The sequence below is a fragment of the Natrix helvetica genome (genome assembly GCF_964273705.1).
Source record: "Natrix helvetica genome assembly, chromosome: 2".
Classification (NCBI taxonomy): domain Eukaryota; kingdom Metazoa; phylum Chordata; class Lepidosauria; order Squamata; family Natricidae; genus Natrix; species Natrix helvetica.
This window is the reverse complement of record NC_138552.1, coordinates 109,819,321-109,832,752: the sequence shown is the minus strand read 5'-3', so window position 1 is coordinate 109,832,752 and position 13,432 is coordinate 109,819,321. Positions and strand designations below refer to the sequence as shown.

The following is a 13,432-nucleotide window of genomic DNA, read 5'->3' as shown; positions in this document are numbered from 1 at the left end:
TCAAAGTGAGTACCTCTGAGCTTCTGTGAAATATGTCTTCTTTCTAAAAAGAATCAAGGGCAAGAAAAGAGCACTTTGGATGACAGAATAGAAAGGAAACTCCTCAAATTTTCAAACAACACTAAACTGGCAGAAATAGCCAACACTCCAGATGGATCTCAACAGATTTGAATACCAGGTCCTACCTAACAAAAAGAAATTCAGTGTAGAGAAAAGTAAGGTTTTACACTTGGGTAAGAAAAACCAAATGGACAGGTACAGATTAAGTGAAACCTGACTTAATAGCAGTAACTGCAAGAGGGATCTTGGAGTCCTAGTGGATAATCACTATGAGTCAACATTGCGGCGGCAGCCAAAAAAGCCAATGCAATCCTAGGTTACATTAACAGAGGGATAGAATCGAGATCACATGACGTATTAGTACCACTTTATAAAGCCTTAGTAAGACCACACCTGGAATTCTGCATCCAGTTTTGTTCACCATATTATAAAAAAAGATGTTGAGACTTTGGAAAGAGTGCTGTGAAGAGGAACAAAGATTATTAGGGGGCTGGAGGATAACACCTATGAAAACAGTGACAGGAATTGGGTATGTCTAGTGAGGACGACTAGAGATAAAATGATAGTAGTGTTCCAATATCTAAGGGGTCGCCATAAAGAAAAGCTCAACCTATTCTTCAAAGCATCTGAAAGCAGGCCAAGAAGCAATGGATGGAAACTAATCAAGGAGAGAAGCAACCTAAAAATAAGAACAATCTGAACAGAGAACAATCAACCAGCGGAACAGCTTGTCTTCAGAAGTCATGGGCGCTCCATCATTGGAGGCCTTTAAGAAGAGACTGGCAGCCATTCATCTGGAGTGGTATGGGATCTCCTGCTTGAGCAGGGGGCTGGACTAGATGATCTCCAAGTCCCTTCCAACTCTCTTATTCAGAGCGCCCCGTCTGAAAATGTACTTGTTTCAGTTAAAAATATATACTCGTTTAAGGTTAAAAAAAAAAGGTACATGTACTTGCTGTAGGTTAAAAAAAGGGTGGGAAGAAAGATGGCCAGGAGGACTATCTCTCCCGCTTTCTGCCATCACTAAAACTGACAGGGCAACCGCCTCTACAAGCAGGATTAAAAAGCAGCAACCACCGGGCACGCAGGCGGAAGCGAGTCTGCCGCAGAACGGAAGTCGCTTTCAGTCAGGGCGGAAATAATGCCGGGATTGGGCGGGACCAAGAGAAGCGCCTGGGCGGTTGGCTGGAACCCAAAATGGCGGCTGGGATGTACCTGGAGCACTACCTCGATAGTAAGACCGGGCGTGGGATTCGGCCGGGAGGGAGCCCGCGAAATGCCGGCAGACGCCTCGGTTTCGTGTCGCTGGGTGGGCGCATGACGTCAAGGGGACGCTTCTTTGCATGTTCGGGCGATTCATAGGTTCAGCAGCGGAGAGAACCTGTTCAGGAGGGCGCTTCGGCTCATCGTGGTTGCCCGGTGGGTGAAGCATGATCTGGAAACCCCTGATGAGTGTCTTCCCGCCTCCCGTGGTTACCCGCGGCTCTAAGGGGAAAGGCGGTGTCGCGCCCTTTTAGTCGGGGGCATTATACCCGGGAAAGGTGGGGTGAGGGAAGAGGGTAGTCGGGACACGCTTGATATTGTCTCTGATCCAGCTTAGATGCTGAACTGGAGCTTTCCAAGAGCAGCCGAAAGATTTGCAGGCAGTTATTCAATCGCTTTGTTCAGTTTGGCTCAACTTTAAGATATATTGTAATGCAATCCGGTTTTAAGGGATGGAATTGCATGCCTCCTTCGTTTTAAAAGCAACATTCGGTCTATAGGGGTGCACCTGTGCAGAGCAGATCTATAATTCGTTTATTTGACTTTATTAGCTGCCCAGCTCCAGTGGACTCCAAGCAGTGATAGTTGTTGTACCTTAAACACATGTACTTTGAAGGAATTAAAAAGAAAGAAAGAAACCTTTAAGGAATGAATTACAGAAGAAAGCACATTTTAAGAGATGCAGGCAGTATGTTGGCCGTTTACAAAACAGTTTGGGGAGTAAAACAGATATTCCTGCATCAGTGAATCAAATGTACCATAAAAGAGACTTTGCTGTAAACATTTTTTAAAAAATTTTTGCAACCCCCTGTGATGAATAGCAGAAAACCTAATTGAGCCACTATTAGTATACATATAAGCAAATACATACTAGTCACAGCTAGGATTGGCCGCAGTATGTTTAGTGAGTATGTTTAGTACTTGTGCAGTATGTTTAGTGAGAAAGTTAGGTCTCATGTCATTTAAGATGCAGATAATCATTCCTGTGTTTTTTCATGATGATATTTGAATATAAAATTAAATATCTGACAATTCATTTTCTATTGACATATACCCAATAGTATGGGTGCTCATGTGTTAAATGTGTTAAAGAAAATAGCACAATGTTATTGTCCCCTTTGGCTGATCATCTTTCCTGTTTTTGGGTTCCTCCTTTTTAGGCATTGAGAATTTGCCTTTTGAACTGCAGAGAAACTTTCAGCTTATGCGAGATCTGGACCAACGAACAGAAGGTGAATAAGAGATAGAATGAGTGGAAGACAGCAATTAATTTGGAGTAATTGTGTGTCAGACTTTTTTTTTTAAAAAAAAGTTAATTTTAATGTCCATTTCTGTTACAGTGGAATTTATGCAAAATAGACTTCATCAGACTACTTTCTGCTTCTTCTAGATCTTAAATCAGAGATTGATAAATTGGCTACAGAATATATCAGCAATGCACGGACTCTGTCTTCAGAAGAGAAAGTGGGTCTTCTCAAACAAATCCAGGAGGCCTATGGGAAGTGCAAGGAGTTTGGTGATGACAAAGTACAATTGGCTATGCAGACATATGAAATGGTATGAGATACAGCAAGAAGACAATGTTATAAAGTTTCGTTCATTCATTGCATTTCATTCATTCATTCATTTTCAGTTATTAGTGTAGCCAGCTTCTATTTGTAGAATCTCTCTCATGCTGATGAATTGACCCTCAACTCAAATTATATTCTTGCACTCCTATTATGTTTACAGGTAGATAAGCACATCCGAAGGTTGGATACAGATCTTGCCCGGTTTGAAGCTGACCTAAAAGAGAAACAGATTGAATCAAGTGATTATGACAGCTCATCTAGCAAAGGCAAAAAGAGTGAGTTCGCAGAGATGGGGGGGGGGGGGGGGAGAATAAGGAGAATTATGAGAAATCAAGTACCTATCACAATTGGATTTGAATGTTTAGGGGGGAAATACTGTAAAAGATGAATAAGGAGAATATTGGAAATTTAACCTGACCCCACCTGATATAATAAGCTGCAGCTCACAAAAGCTTGCTTCTGTTAATAAAATTTGTTGCTCAGAAAAGTTGCTGCCTAATTCCTCTCTTTGGTACAAGAGGGAGGAAGGGAAAACATTATAGGTTTTCAAGATTCTATTCCTATAGTCTTTGCAGTGCATTTCCAATTAGATTTCAAACTATTTCTTGCCTGGACCAGCCTCTGGACTAACGTTCAGTGAGCTTCTGTGGCTGAGGATGGACCTGAACATGAGTCTCCCTGGTGCCAGTCTTGACATTTGATAGCTATACCCTTAAGCAATACTGTTGGTTTAAATATGAACTAATTTTGAGAAAATATTTAGATATCACTATGAAAATAAGATTGAAATAGAGTAACAGCCTTGACCATCGAATATAAGTAATTCGTACTGGAAATAGCTGAAAGCTATGGTCAGGAGACCCTTCTTCCAGCTTTGGCAGATCTACTAGTGGCACTCTTTCCTGGATCAGGAGATGCAGAAGATAGCAATTCATCTCTCAGACTACAGCAATTCACTTTATAGGGGACTATTCTAGATGACGCTGAAGCCTTAGCTCATAAATAATGTGGTCGCCCGCTTGCCCACTAGTGTTAGTTGATTCAGCAGAATAAACCACATGTTGTAGAAATTGCTTTGGTTGCATTTTGGCTTCTGGGCCAATTTAAGATGTTGGTGATTACCTATAAAACCCTATATGGCTTGGCCTCATTACTGTTGGGACTGTCTTTTCCAGGTAGAATCTGTCCACCCTACGCAGTCTAGCAGGGAGAGAATGCTTCAGGTGCCCACCCCGAAAGAGATCAGGGACTCAGAGAAGCACATTCTCAGGAGCAGCCCCTCCCTCTGGAACAGCATGCCCCTGGAGGTCAGATGTGCCCCTCCCCTTATGGCTTTTAGCAAAGTGGTTAAGATAGTTCTCTTTAAGGCTTGAAAATCTTTTTAAGGGTAACGATAGCTCTTGCGAACAATACCTTATTGTTTTATTTACTAGTTGCTTTTACATTTAGTTTTTATACATGTTGTAATTTTGTATATTGTAAGCTACAAGTTACAAGGATAGGCAGTACACAAATGTGGCTCAATAAATAGGCAGGGTTGGACCTGATTACTATTTTGATGTGGAACCACTTAAAGTTCTAGGAATGTTGCTTAGACTAGATTGTTGGAAAACATCCTAGGGAGAAGGCAGTTACAAGGAGTTAACCTTGCTTTATAAGAGTTGTTAGCTTGTTACAGAAATCAGACAATGGGAATAAATTTGACATTGAAAGCCATATGAAATTAATACGCATAACCATAAGAGAAAAATTAATTGAAATTTATTTATAGTTATTTGGTTTCTTAAATACTAAGTTGCATCTTTTTCTTACTTCTTTGTATTAGAAAAAATGTTATGTTGGATACACATTATTTTGGAATATTTGGGGATTATCCAGTAATGAATTAATTTTGGAATGCAGTTTTAGAGACAAGATTAGCATAGTAAACAAGCCTTTTTCTGTTTATTATATACCAAAAATTATATTTGTCTATAATTGTAATGTAGTTGAAAGCCATAAAATGATTTCTTAGTTCTTAATGGAAATATGCAGGCAAAGAAAATGGACCATAGTCCATTTTCATATTCATGGAGAATATGAATTGTTCATTCCAAAGCTATACTGTTTAGATTAATTGCATAAGTTTTGTACTACAGTTTCTATTTTTTTCGTAATGCCTCCATCCTGCAAGTGTACCTTAACTGAGAAAGATGCTGCATTAGAAATACATGCCTTATGTAGTTAATAACAATAAACCAGGACTAGTTTACAAATTAAAATTGCAGCATCTTGGTGGAATATGCATATTAAAATATTTTTAACATAAACACGGTGGCTAAGATGCTGAGATTGTCAATCAGAAAAGGTCAGCAGTTCAAATCCCTAGCACTGCATAATGGAGTGAGCTCCCGTTACTTGTCCTAGCTTCTGCCAACCTAGCAGTTTGAAAGCACATAAAAAATGCAAGTGGAAAAAATAGGAACCACTTTGGTGGGAAAGTAACAGCATTCCGTGTGCCTTCGGTGTTTAGTCATGCTGGCCATATGACCATGGAGACATCTTCGGACAGCGCTGGCTCTTCAGCTTTGAAACGGAGATGAGCACCGCCCCCTAATGTTGGGAACGACTAGCACATATGTGCGAGGGGAACCTTTACCTTTAACATAAACGTAAATTTCTTATTAGACAATGGGTAAGCAGTTTTAAGATTCAGAGCTTAAGCGTGTGGAATGTGGGATCTTCTCCCAGACAAATCAGAAAATATTTCAAAATATTAATGCTAGATTTTGAAACAAATGAAACAAAGTAGAACATACTTTATGAATAAAAAGATCAACATGACTTCTACAAAGAGAAATAAAGAATAATTTAAGAATATAAACATATATAGTAATTTATATTATGATTTTTTAAATTATGATTTATTTATTTTTACATAATTATCGTCCAAATTCTTGAATGAACTTAATCAACATGGATCAGAGGTAGAACATAAGAAAAGGTGGAATACTGAAAGTTGTGTAACTAATTGGCTGATTAGCTGAAACATTTCAGTCTACGCAGAGATATTTTACTTGAATTTTTCTTTTTATGTTATCTGTACAGAAGGTCGTGCCCAAAAAGAAAAGAAAGCTGCTCGTGCTCGTTCCAAGGGAAAAAACTCTGATGAAGAAGCACCAAAAACAGCCCAGAAGAAGCTGAAATTAGTCCGCACGTGAGTGGGTGGGAAGAAGCAGCAGACTTAGGCTGCTAGTTTGTGTACTATCGCGTTTCCCTGAAAATACGACAGGGTCTTAGATTTTTTTGACCCACGAAATATGGCCTTGGGCTTATTAAAGGGGAGGGCTTATTGTTTTTGGGTTGCCAGGCGGCTGCTCCCTTGCAAGCGGGCTCCCGAAGAGCCGGGCACAGCCACAGGGTCGAATGGCTGTGTTGCGCTGTTGCAGCAGCAGCGCAGCAGCCATGAGATGACCACACTCGCCAACAGCTGCCCAGCAACCCCCCTTTCCAGCCGGGCACAGCGCCGCTGACCGATCTAGCGGTACCTGAAAGGCACCAAGCAATGCCTGTTCGCCGCAGGTGCCCAGCCGCGGGAGGTGGAGGGCGACAAGCATTCGTGTTGCTTGGTGCCTTCCGGGTACCGCTAGTTCGGTCAGCGGCACTGTGGCCGGCTGGAAAGGGGGGTTGCCAGGCGGCTGCTCGTAAGCGTGGTCACCTTATGGCTGCTGTGTTGCTGCTGCAACAGCGCAACACAGCCATTCGACCCTGAGGCTGTGCCCGGCTCTTAGGGAGCCCGCTCACAAGAGAGCAGCTGCCTGGCAACCCCCCCTCTTCAGCTGGGCACAGCGCCGCTGACCGACCTAGCAGTACCCTGAAAGCACCAAGCAACGCAAGCGCCTTTGCCCCCACCTCATTCCCGCAACTTGGCGCCTTCAGGATACCGCTAGGTCGGCGAGCGGTGCTCTGCCTGGCCGGAGGGGGGGATTGTCCAGGGGGCTTATTTTCAGGGGTGGGCTTATATTTTTGCCCACACGAAAAATGTGGCTAGGCTTTAGTTTCAGTACAGGTCATATTTTCGGGGAAACAGGGTAGTAGGTATTCCCTAGATCAGTGTACTCCATTTCCAGCACAATTGTTGTTCTCATGCTTTCCCTAAATTTGAGAAGATAAAGTTCCTACAAGGCAAGTTGTAAAAGGTGTCCCAAAGGTGCTTTTTCCAAAAGGCCACTGGAATTCCTTGGTTTTTTGTTTGAAAACATTTCCCTTCTCATTTACGAAACTTCTTCAGTTCTGACTGGTGGGGAATAGAAGGATTTGTATTCTTTGCAGTCATCTGTTGTTAGCACTCTCAGGTGCTAACCCTGAGACCAACCATTTATAATAATAAGTAGTTTAGACGATATAGATTGGAGGGAATTCTCCTAGGGACGTTAAAAAACTCTCGCTAACTCAATTTTTTCCATTTAAAGCAGCACAGAATATGGGATGCCTTCAGTGACGTTTGGAAATGTCCACCCTTCTGATGTGTTGGATATGCCTGTGGATCCCAATGAGCCCACCTACTGCCTCTGCCACCAGGTCTCCTATGGCGAGATGATTGGTTGTGACAATCCTGACGTAAGAGAGAGTCTTGCTAATAGAGGGTGGAAAATGAGGGGAGCTAAGCAAATAAGACATAATGAAGGACATAAATGGCCTTAATACTTTTTTAGAGACATCAACATAGAACTTTTTGTTAGGATCATAACAAATTGGCAGGGTGACATATTTGCATATATGATCTTAAATTGCTAAATTAGTCTTGCACTTGTTTTCCAGATGTATTCATTTAAAAAAGTTAACCCCTAGGGAAACCCTATTATTATTATTATTATTATTATTATTATTATTATTATTATTATTATTATTATTATTATTATTATTATTATTATTATTATTATTATTATTATTATGCGATTGTATCACAGCGGCCAGTTGTTTCGCCGGATTTGGCATTGATTACTAGTCGGGCCCCACCCAGGGGCCTAGGACGTCGTAACGTATTTTCGTAATATACGTGCAGATCCAAGCAGTGCAGCTTTTTGCATTTGACTGATGGTGATTTTGTCAAGTTTTAACTGTTTTAAATGTAATTCCAGTGCTTTTGGAATAGTACCCAGTGTGCCGATTACCACTGGAATTACCACTGCTGGTTTGTGCCATAATCGTTGAATTTCAATTTTTAAGTCCTGGTATTTCGCGACTTTTTCATGTTCCTTCTCGGCGACCCTGCTATCACCTGGTATTGCGATGTCTATGATTGTAACCTTATTTTTCTCAATCAGTGTGATGTCTGGTGTGTTATGCGCTATTATTATTATTATTATTATTATTATTATTATTATTATTATTATTACTACTATTATTATCATCATCATCATCATCATCTAGATGCTTTGTTTAGAAAGAGAGTCCTTTGCTTTGGGAGTCTATTTCCTTGCCAAGCCTGAGCCTTTTGCACCTCCAAAATGTTACTTTTTCTTTTCTGCTGTTCTGTATTGGGCAAATGCACTATTTTAAGAAATACTTCCACTTGAATTCATCCTATCTGAAGCCATTAAAAGTATCCCTGGAATGTATTTCACTACATCCAAATATCTGTATATATTTCAATAGCCCTTATATCAATATTTCACCGCCTCACCCCTCTCATAAAAGAAGCTATAGATGGAGGTGGCGCTTAGTGAAACAGTTATGCACATGTGTGCCCACAGTATATAAACCTTTCCTTTAGACTAGGGAGAGTGGATGCTGCGCCTGCTTTTGAAGGTTGAGGGAGAGACCTATTGCATGGGCAATATTGGAAAGGAGACAGGACTATATCACAAATCAGTGGAGAGGATACTGTTTTCTGTTTTGGATTATTTTATGGGTTATGGAAGATACTCCTTGAGTGTTTTTAATTGTACTGGTCTTTGATTGTAATAAACTTTTGACTTACTGATTGATTGACCAGATTGCAGAACACAATCAAAGTTTTTAGAAAAAACATTAAGCTGCTTCTAGCAAAGAGTCTACATTTACATTTGTGCAATCTAAACTGCAGAAACCATACTGTCAGTTTTTAGCACTTATGGTCGGTGGGCATTCAGGAAAGTGCTTCAAGGACCAGATGCTATTCTAGGCACTTAGTCAATCATCATTTTTCTACCAAAGTGCAACAGCCTGAAGCATTTATTCAGTCTGCCCCATGCCCTCACACTTGTTCTAGTAGTTAAGGACCAGCCTACAAAGTGGGAGATCGTGAGTTCAGTTCTGGCCATACCCATGAAAGTCAAATGGATGACTTTGGGCCAGTCACTCTCGGCCCAATTCACCTCACAGGGTGATTGTTCTGGGGAAAATAAGAGAAAGAAGATGAGTTAGATATGCCCACTGCACCATGTTATCTGTAAAAATAATAAAGGCAGGATAAAAATTAAATAGCTAAATAAATAACTTTTTACCATTGTCTAAATAGCTGCAGGTCACTTTGTTCCATCCTCTTATAATAATGTATCAAAACTGTACATAAGTGGTCAGGAAAGAGGTTTTGCATTAGAGCCATGTTCTGATTCCATTGGAAATAGAATTAAATCATGACCAGTTGCCAGAAGAATACTGATTCATCTCTGTGATTTGTATCCTTTACTAGTGCTCCATTGAATGGTTCCATTTTGCTTGTGTCGGCTTGACAACAAAGCCAAGAGGGAAATGGTAAGTAACAGTACTCTCTAATCCTTGGGTCTCCGAAGTGAGGCGTGGGAGGAGTCACATATGGGTATTAACACAGCCCTTTTGCCCTGGAGGCTGAGGTAAATCTTGAGGCCACACCTCCGTACCTCCTCTGACCTCCCAGATTAACCTCAGCGTTCGGCCCAGAAGGAGTGTTTTTTCCTGACTCTTCCTCACTTTGAAGACTTAGGGTTTTTTGCTTGCAGGTTTTTTGGAGTTTTCCTTTTTTCTACTTTTACCTTTTTTTCCCTCGCTGCTGGATTTTACACCCCTCCTCTACCGTGCTCAGCATGGCTAGCGCAGAGCCTTGCATAGGAGCTTAATAGTGTTGTGGCAATTAATAAAATCTCAACTTAATAAGTTTTATGTATTCCATTCCCATGGACAAGGAAATAAACCAGGAAGCCAGAAGTAATATTGCATTAAAAACTACTGGCTTTCAAACTTAATTAAAATGTTAATTATGATCTCTCCATTTGGCCATGCAATATTATTGTCAGGGCTTTAGAATACACAGTTCATCTCCAGATTTCTCCTACTAGTCCCATTAGTGATTTCTCAGACTCCTATATCAGCGATGGTGAACCTCTTTTGGCTCGCGTGCCATAAGTGGGGGGAGCGCAGGAGGGTCGTGTGCAGGCATGCCGCACCCATAATGCAATGTGCGACCCCCAGTGCGCATGCGCACAGTACAGGCACAACACACACACCCCATTTTTGCATGCTTTTTTCGCCCTCCCCAGGCTCCAGAGGCTTTATAGGAGCATGGGGAGGATGAAAACAGCCCCCCCTGCCCCCCCGCCCCCCCGGAAGCCCTCTGGAGGCTTCAGGGACCTTTAAGAGGCTTCCCCGAAGCCTCCAAAGCAGTCAAAACAACCCTCTGAGCAAACCGGAAGTGACTTCCGGTTTGCTTGGAGGGTCGTTTTAAGCGCTCCGAAGGCTTCAGGGACCTTCAAGAGGCTTCCCTGAAGCCTTCAGAGTGCTCAAAACGACCCTCCTAGCAAACCGGAAGTCCATTCCCGAACTTCTGGTTTGTCCGTAGGGCCGTTTTTTTGCTCTCTGGAGGCTTCAGGGAAGCTCATGAAGCTTCCGGGGGGGTGTCTTTTTGCCCTCCCCAGGCTCCTATAAAGCCTCTGGAGCCTGGGGAGGGCGAAAAATGGCTTTAAAAAAGGGTGAACTCAGCTGGCCATAGGTTCGCCATCACTGTCCTATATCTTGCCCTATAAAAGAAGAAAAAATTGTTTTGGCACCTTCCACCAAGTGACAATGATCTCTTGGAAAAGTTAAAATCATTGGAGAAATTCAATTTTGCTGTATCAAGGCCACAATTTCAGCCTCCAATTCTATTTGTAAATGAAATGAATCTTCTCCATTTAGCATTTGGAACCCAACTCCTGCACGAACACATGTTGAAAAAACTTCAACTGTATTGTTCAGAATTTGAATTCTATATGGTTAGTGGTATGACTATTTATACATACATTGGTTACAAAATATTTGAGAGTGGTAGTGTAAAAATACTACTTCACAATATTAGATTTTCTTTTTTTTTGCTTGCAGAATTGTCAGCTCCTTAAATCAATTCTGTGTTTCTTTTTTTCTTGGATAGTCTTGCTCCCCCAATTATTGCTTTGCCTTTTCTCCTTGATACAGGTTCTGTCCTCGCTGTTCCCAGGAAAGGAAGAAAAAATAAATTTTATCATCTTCCAAGGTCCAGATACTGTTTCCGAAATACCCAGCCCTGCAGTTGGGGTTCAGCACTCTTCTCCCAGTTCCTGGGGCTTCGTTAGGTAGGGGTCCCCACTCTGGGTGAGCAGAGCTACTTATGAATGGCTTGTATCCATTTGATGGTTCCTGTGTGTACTGAAACACTCACTGCTTGTCCTTGAGAGGAAGATGAAGTCAGTCGTTGTCCTACAGCCCTTTTCCCTACATAGGTTTTAAAACCTGCATCAGTTTAAAGGAACAAAGGTTTCTTGGTGGAGGAATATCTGATTGAAGAAACTGCAGTTTTCCTTCCAGATTTCCTAATTGGTGTTCCAGAGGAGGGGGCCCTCAGGTCAACCCTTCATGCAGTATGTAATTTAAGAAGACAGGCTTCTTATTCTCCCTTCCTTCTCCACTACTACAACATTCCATTTTTATAAAGGGAGGGAGCCATACAAAGGCAACTGAAAGTGACCCATTTTTCTTCATGGGAAAAATATTAAAAAGTGAGATTTTTTTCCCCCTGTCTGAAATATTTCATGGATTTTGTAATGGAAGCCAACCAGGCTCGTCTTTTCTTGATGGTGCTTGTTTTAGGGGGAAACCCCATATTGTAAAATATGCATTAAATAAAACCAATTCAATATATATGAGTGTTTTTCACTTTCGAAATGATGGTGGCGTGATTGATCTGATTATCAGCTGCTAATTCTTCTGCTTCAAAATATCAGTTTGCCATTTAAGCACTTCAGGGTGTTAAATTGTTTCTCCCAACATGGAAAAGGGGCTAGAATAAAAGAAGGAGCAATTAGTGGAAAGGAAAAAGTAAGTAGTAAGCTGGATGAATAAGTAGGGTATTTAATAAGATTGAGTTAAATGACTTTTATACTTGAAAGAACTGCCTGAATAAATTATATGTTTTGCTTCCATCCATACCAATAAGTCAGATATCTACATTTCATCATTTATTTTCAGAAACTCAATATTATTTCGTTACAATTTTTACTAAAAATACAACAATAGTAAGTAAAACAGCAGGATTTACATTACAAAAAGTTCCTAAGGGGATTGTGGGAGAATATTTTGGGGGGGTATAAAATGAAAGGAATTGTGAGGTCTCTATCACTGGTTAAAATTAATTCTATAGCTGTCAATGCTTCTGAAGATAGGAGCAATTGAGAGAAGACAAATGATAGCTAAAATGTATCAGAACTGGGTGATAAGTGGGCTATCAAAATATATTCAGCGGTTAGTGGTATTGATCGAAAGGAAACAAGTTTTATTATAGGACCTTGAAGTGATGCAACTATCTAGAATTCCCTCTTCTGATTTTATCTCCACAATAATATGAGGAACACAGAAACCTGGCAATTACTTCCTAGTGATTTTCCGAAGGTATCTTGAATTTGGACCCTGATCCTAGCCTACTACAAATGCTGACTGAATTTGTAACCGATTATATAGTTTTATGCATAACACTTTCCTTGCACATTCATAGATCCAACGTTGCTTTGCAATCATAGTATTTGAGTTCAGCAGCCCTATAAATCCATTAAATCAATACATAAATTCCCTAATCACTGCACTAGACTGATGTTGTTTAATCAATTTCCTACTTAAATGCATACCTTTTGGGATAGGAGAAGTCAGTCTTGATTTCTGGCAACTGCCTAGGACAGGTCCCTCCAGAGTGGCTTGTCCTTACTTCTAAGAGAGTGATAGGCATACGGTCACTGAGTAGGATTTGACCCTGTAGCAGGACTAGAACATGCAGTTTCCTATTTCAATCCAGGTGCCTCCCAAAGGTAAGCAGAAGATATAATAAAATACAATCTTCCAGAACTGGATTATCTTGCAGTAAACTATGAAACTCACAATGGTTCAGTCTATTGTCTTAAACATTGTGTTTTCTACAGTACTACTTTGGAGCTTTCTGCCTTCAACTTCCTCATTCTGCTGATTTAGGAAAACTTAATATCTGATAAATCAATATTGCATTGTATCCTTTGCAATTAACATGAGGCATAATAGACAAGTTTTTCTCAAATAAATCAAGAGTGCATCTTGTGGAATTTTCATTCATTTCACAATAAAGT

The 13,432-nt window shown here is 40.7% G+C and overlaps 1 protein-coding gene across 2 annotated transcripts; it reads left to right on the top strand.

The window, feature by feature from the left end:
* Nucleotides 1-1,161: 1,161 nt before the first annotated feature.
* ING4 (inhibitor of growth family member 4) lies at nucleotides 1,162-11,982 on the top strand. Of its 2 annotated transcripts, none has more exons than XM_081941527.1 (8): nucleotides 1,162-1,294; nucleotides 2,484-2,555; nucleotides 2,714-2,880; nucleotides 3,055-3,169; nucleotides 5,982-6,090; nucleotides 7,346-7,493; nucleotides 9,550-9,611; nucleotides 11,283-11,982. In XM_081941527.1, exons 1-8 carry the CDS (start codon nucleotides 1,258-1,260, stop codon nucleotides 11,320-11,322), a joined length of 750 nt encoding a protein of 249 aa, XP_081797653.1. In that variant the 5' UTR covers nucleotides 1,162-1,257; the 3' UTR covers nucleotides 11,323-11,982. The 2 variants fall into 2 exon arrangements, with proteins under 2 accessions (XP_081797653.1, XP_081797652.1); XM_081941526.1 differs by lacking the exon at nucleotides 1,162-1,294 and adding an exon at nucleotides 1,301-1,479.
* Nucleotides 11,983-13,432: the final 1,450 nt, after the last annotated feature.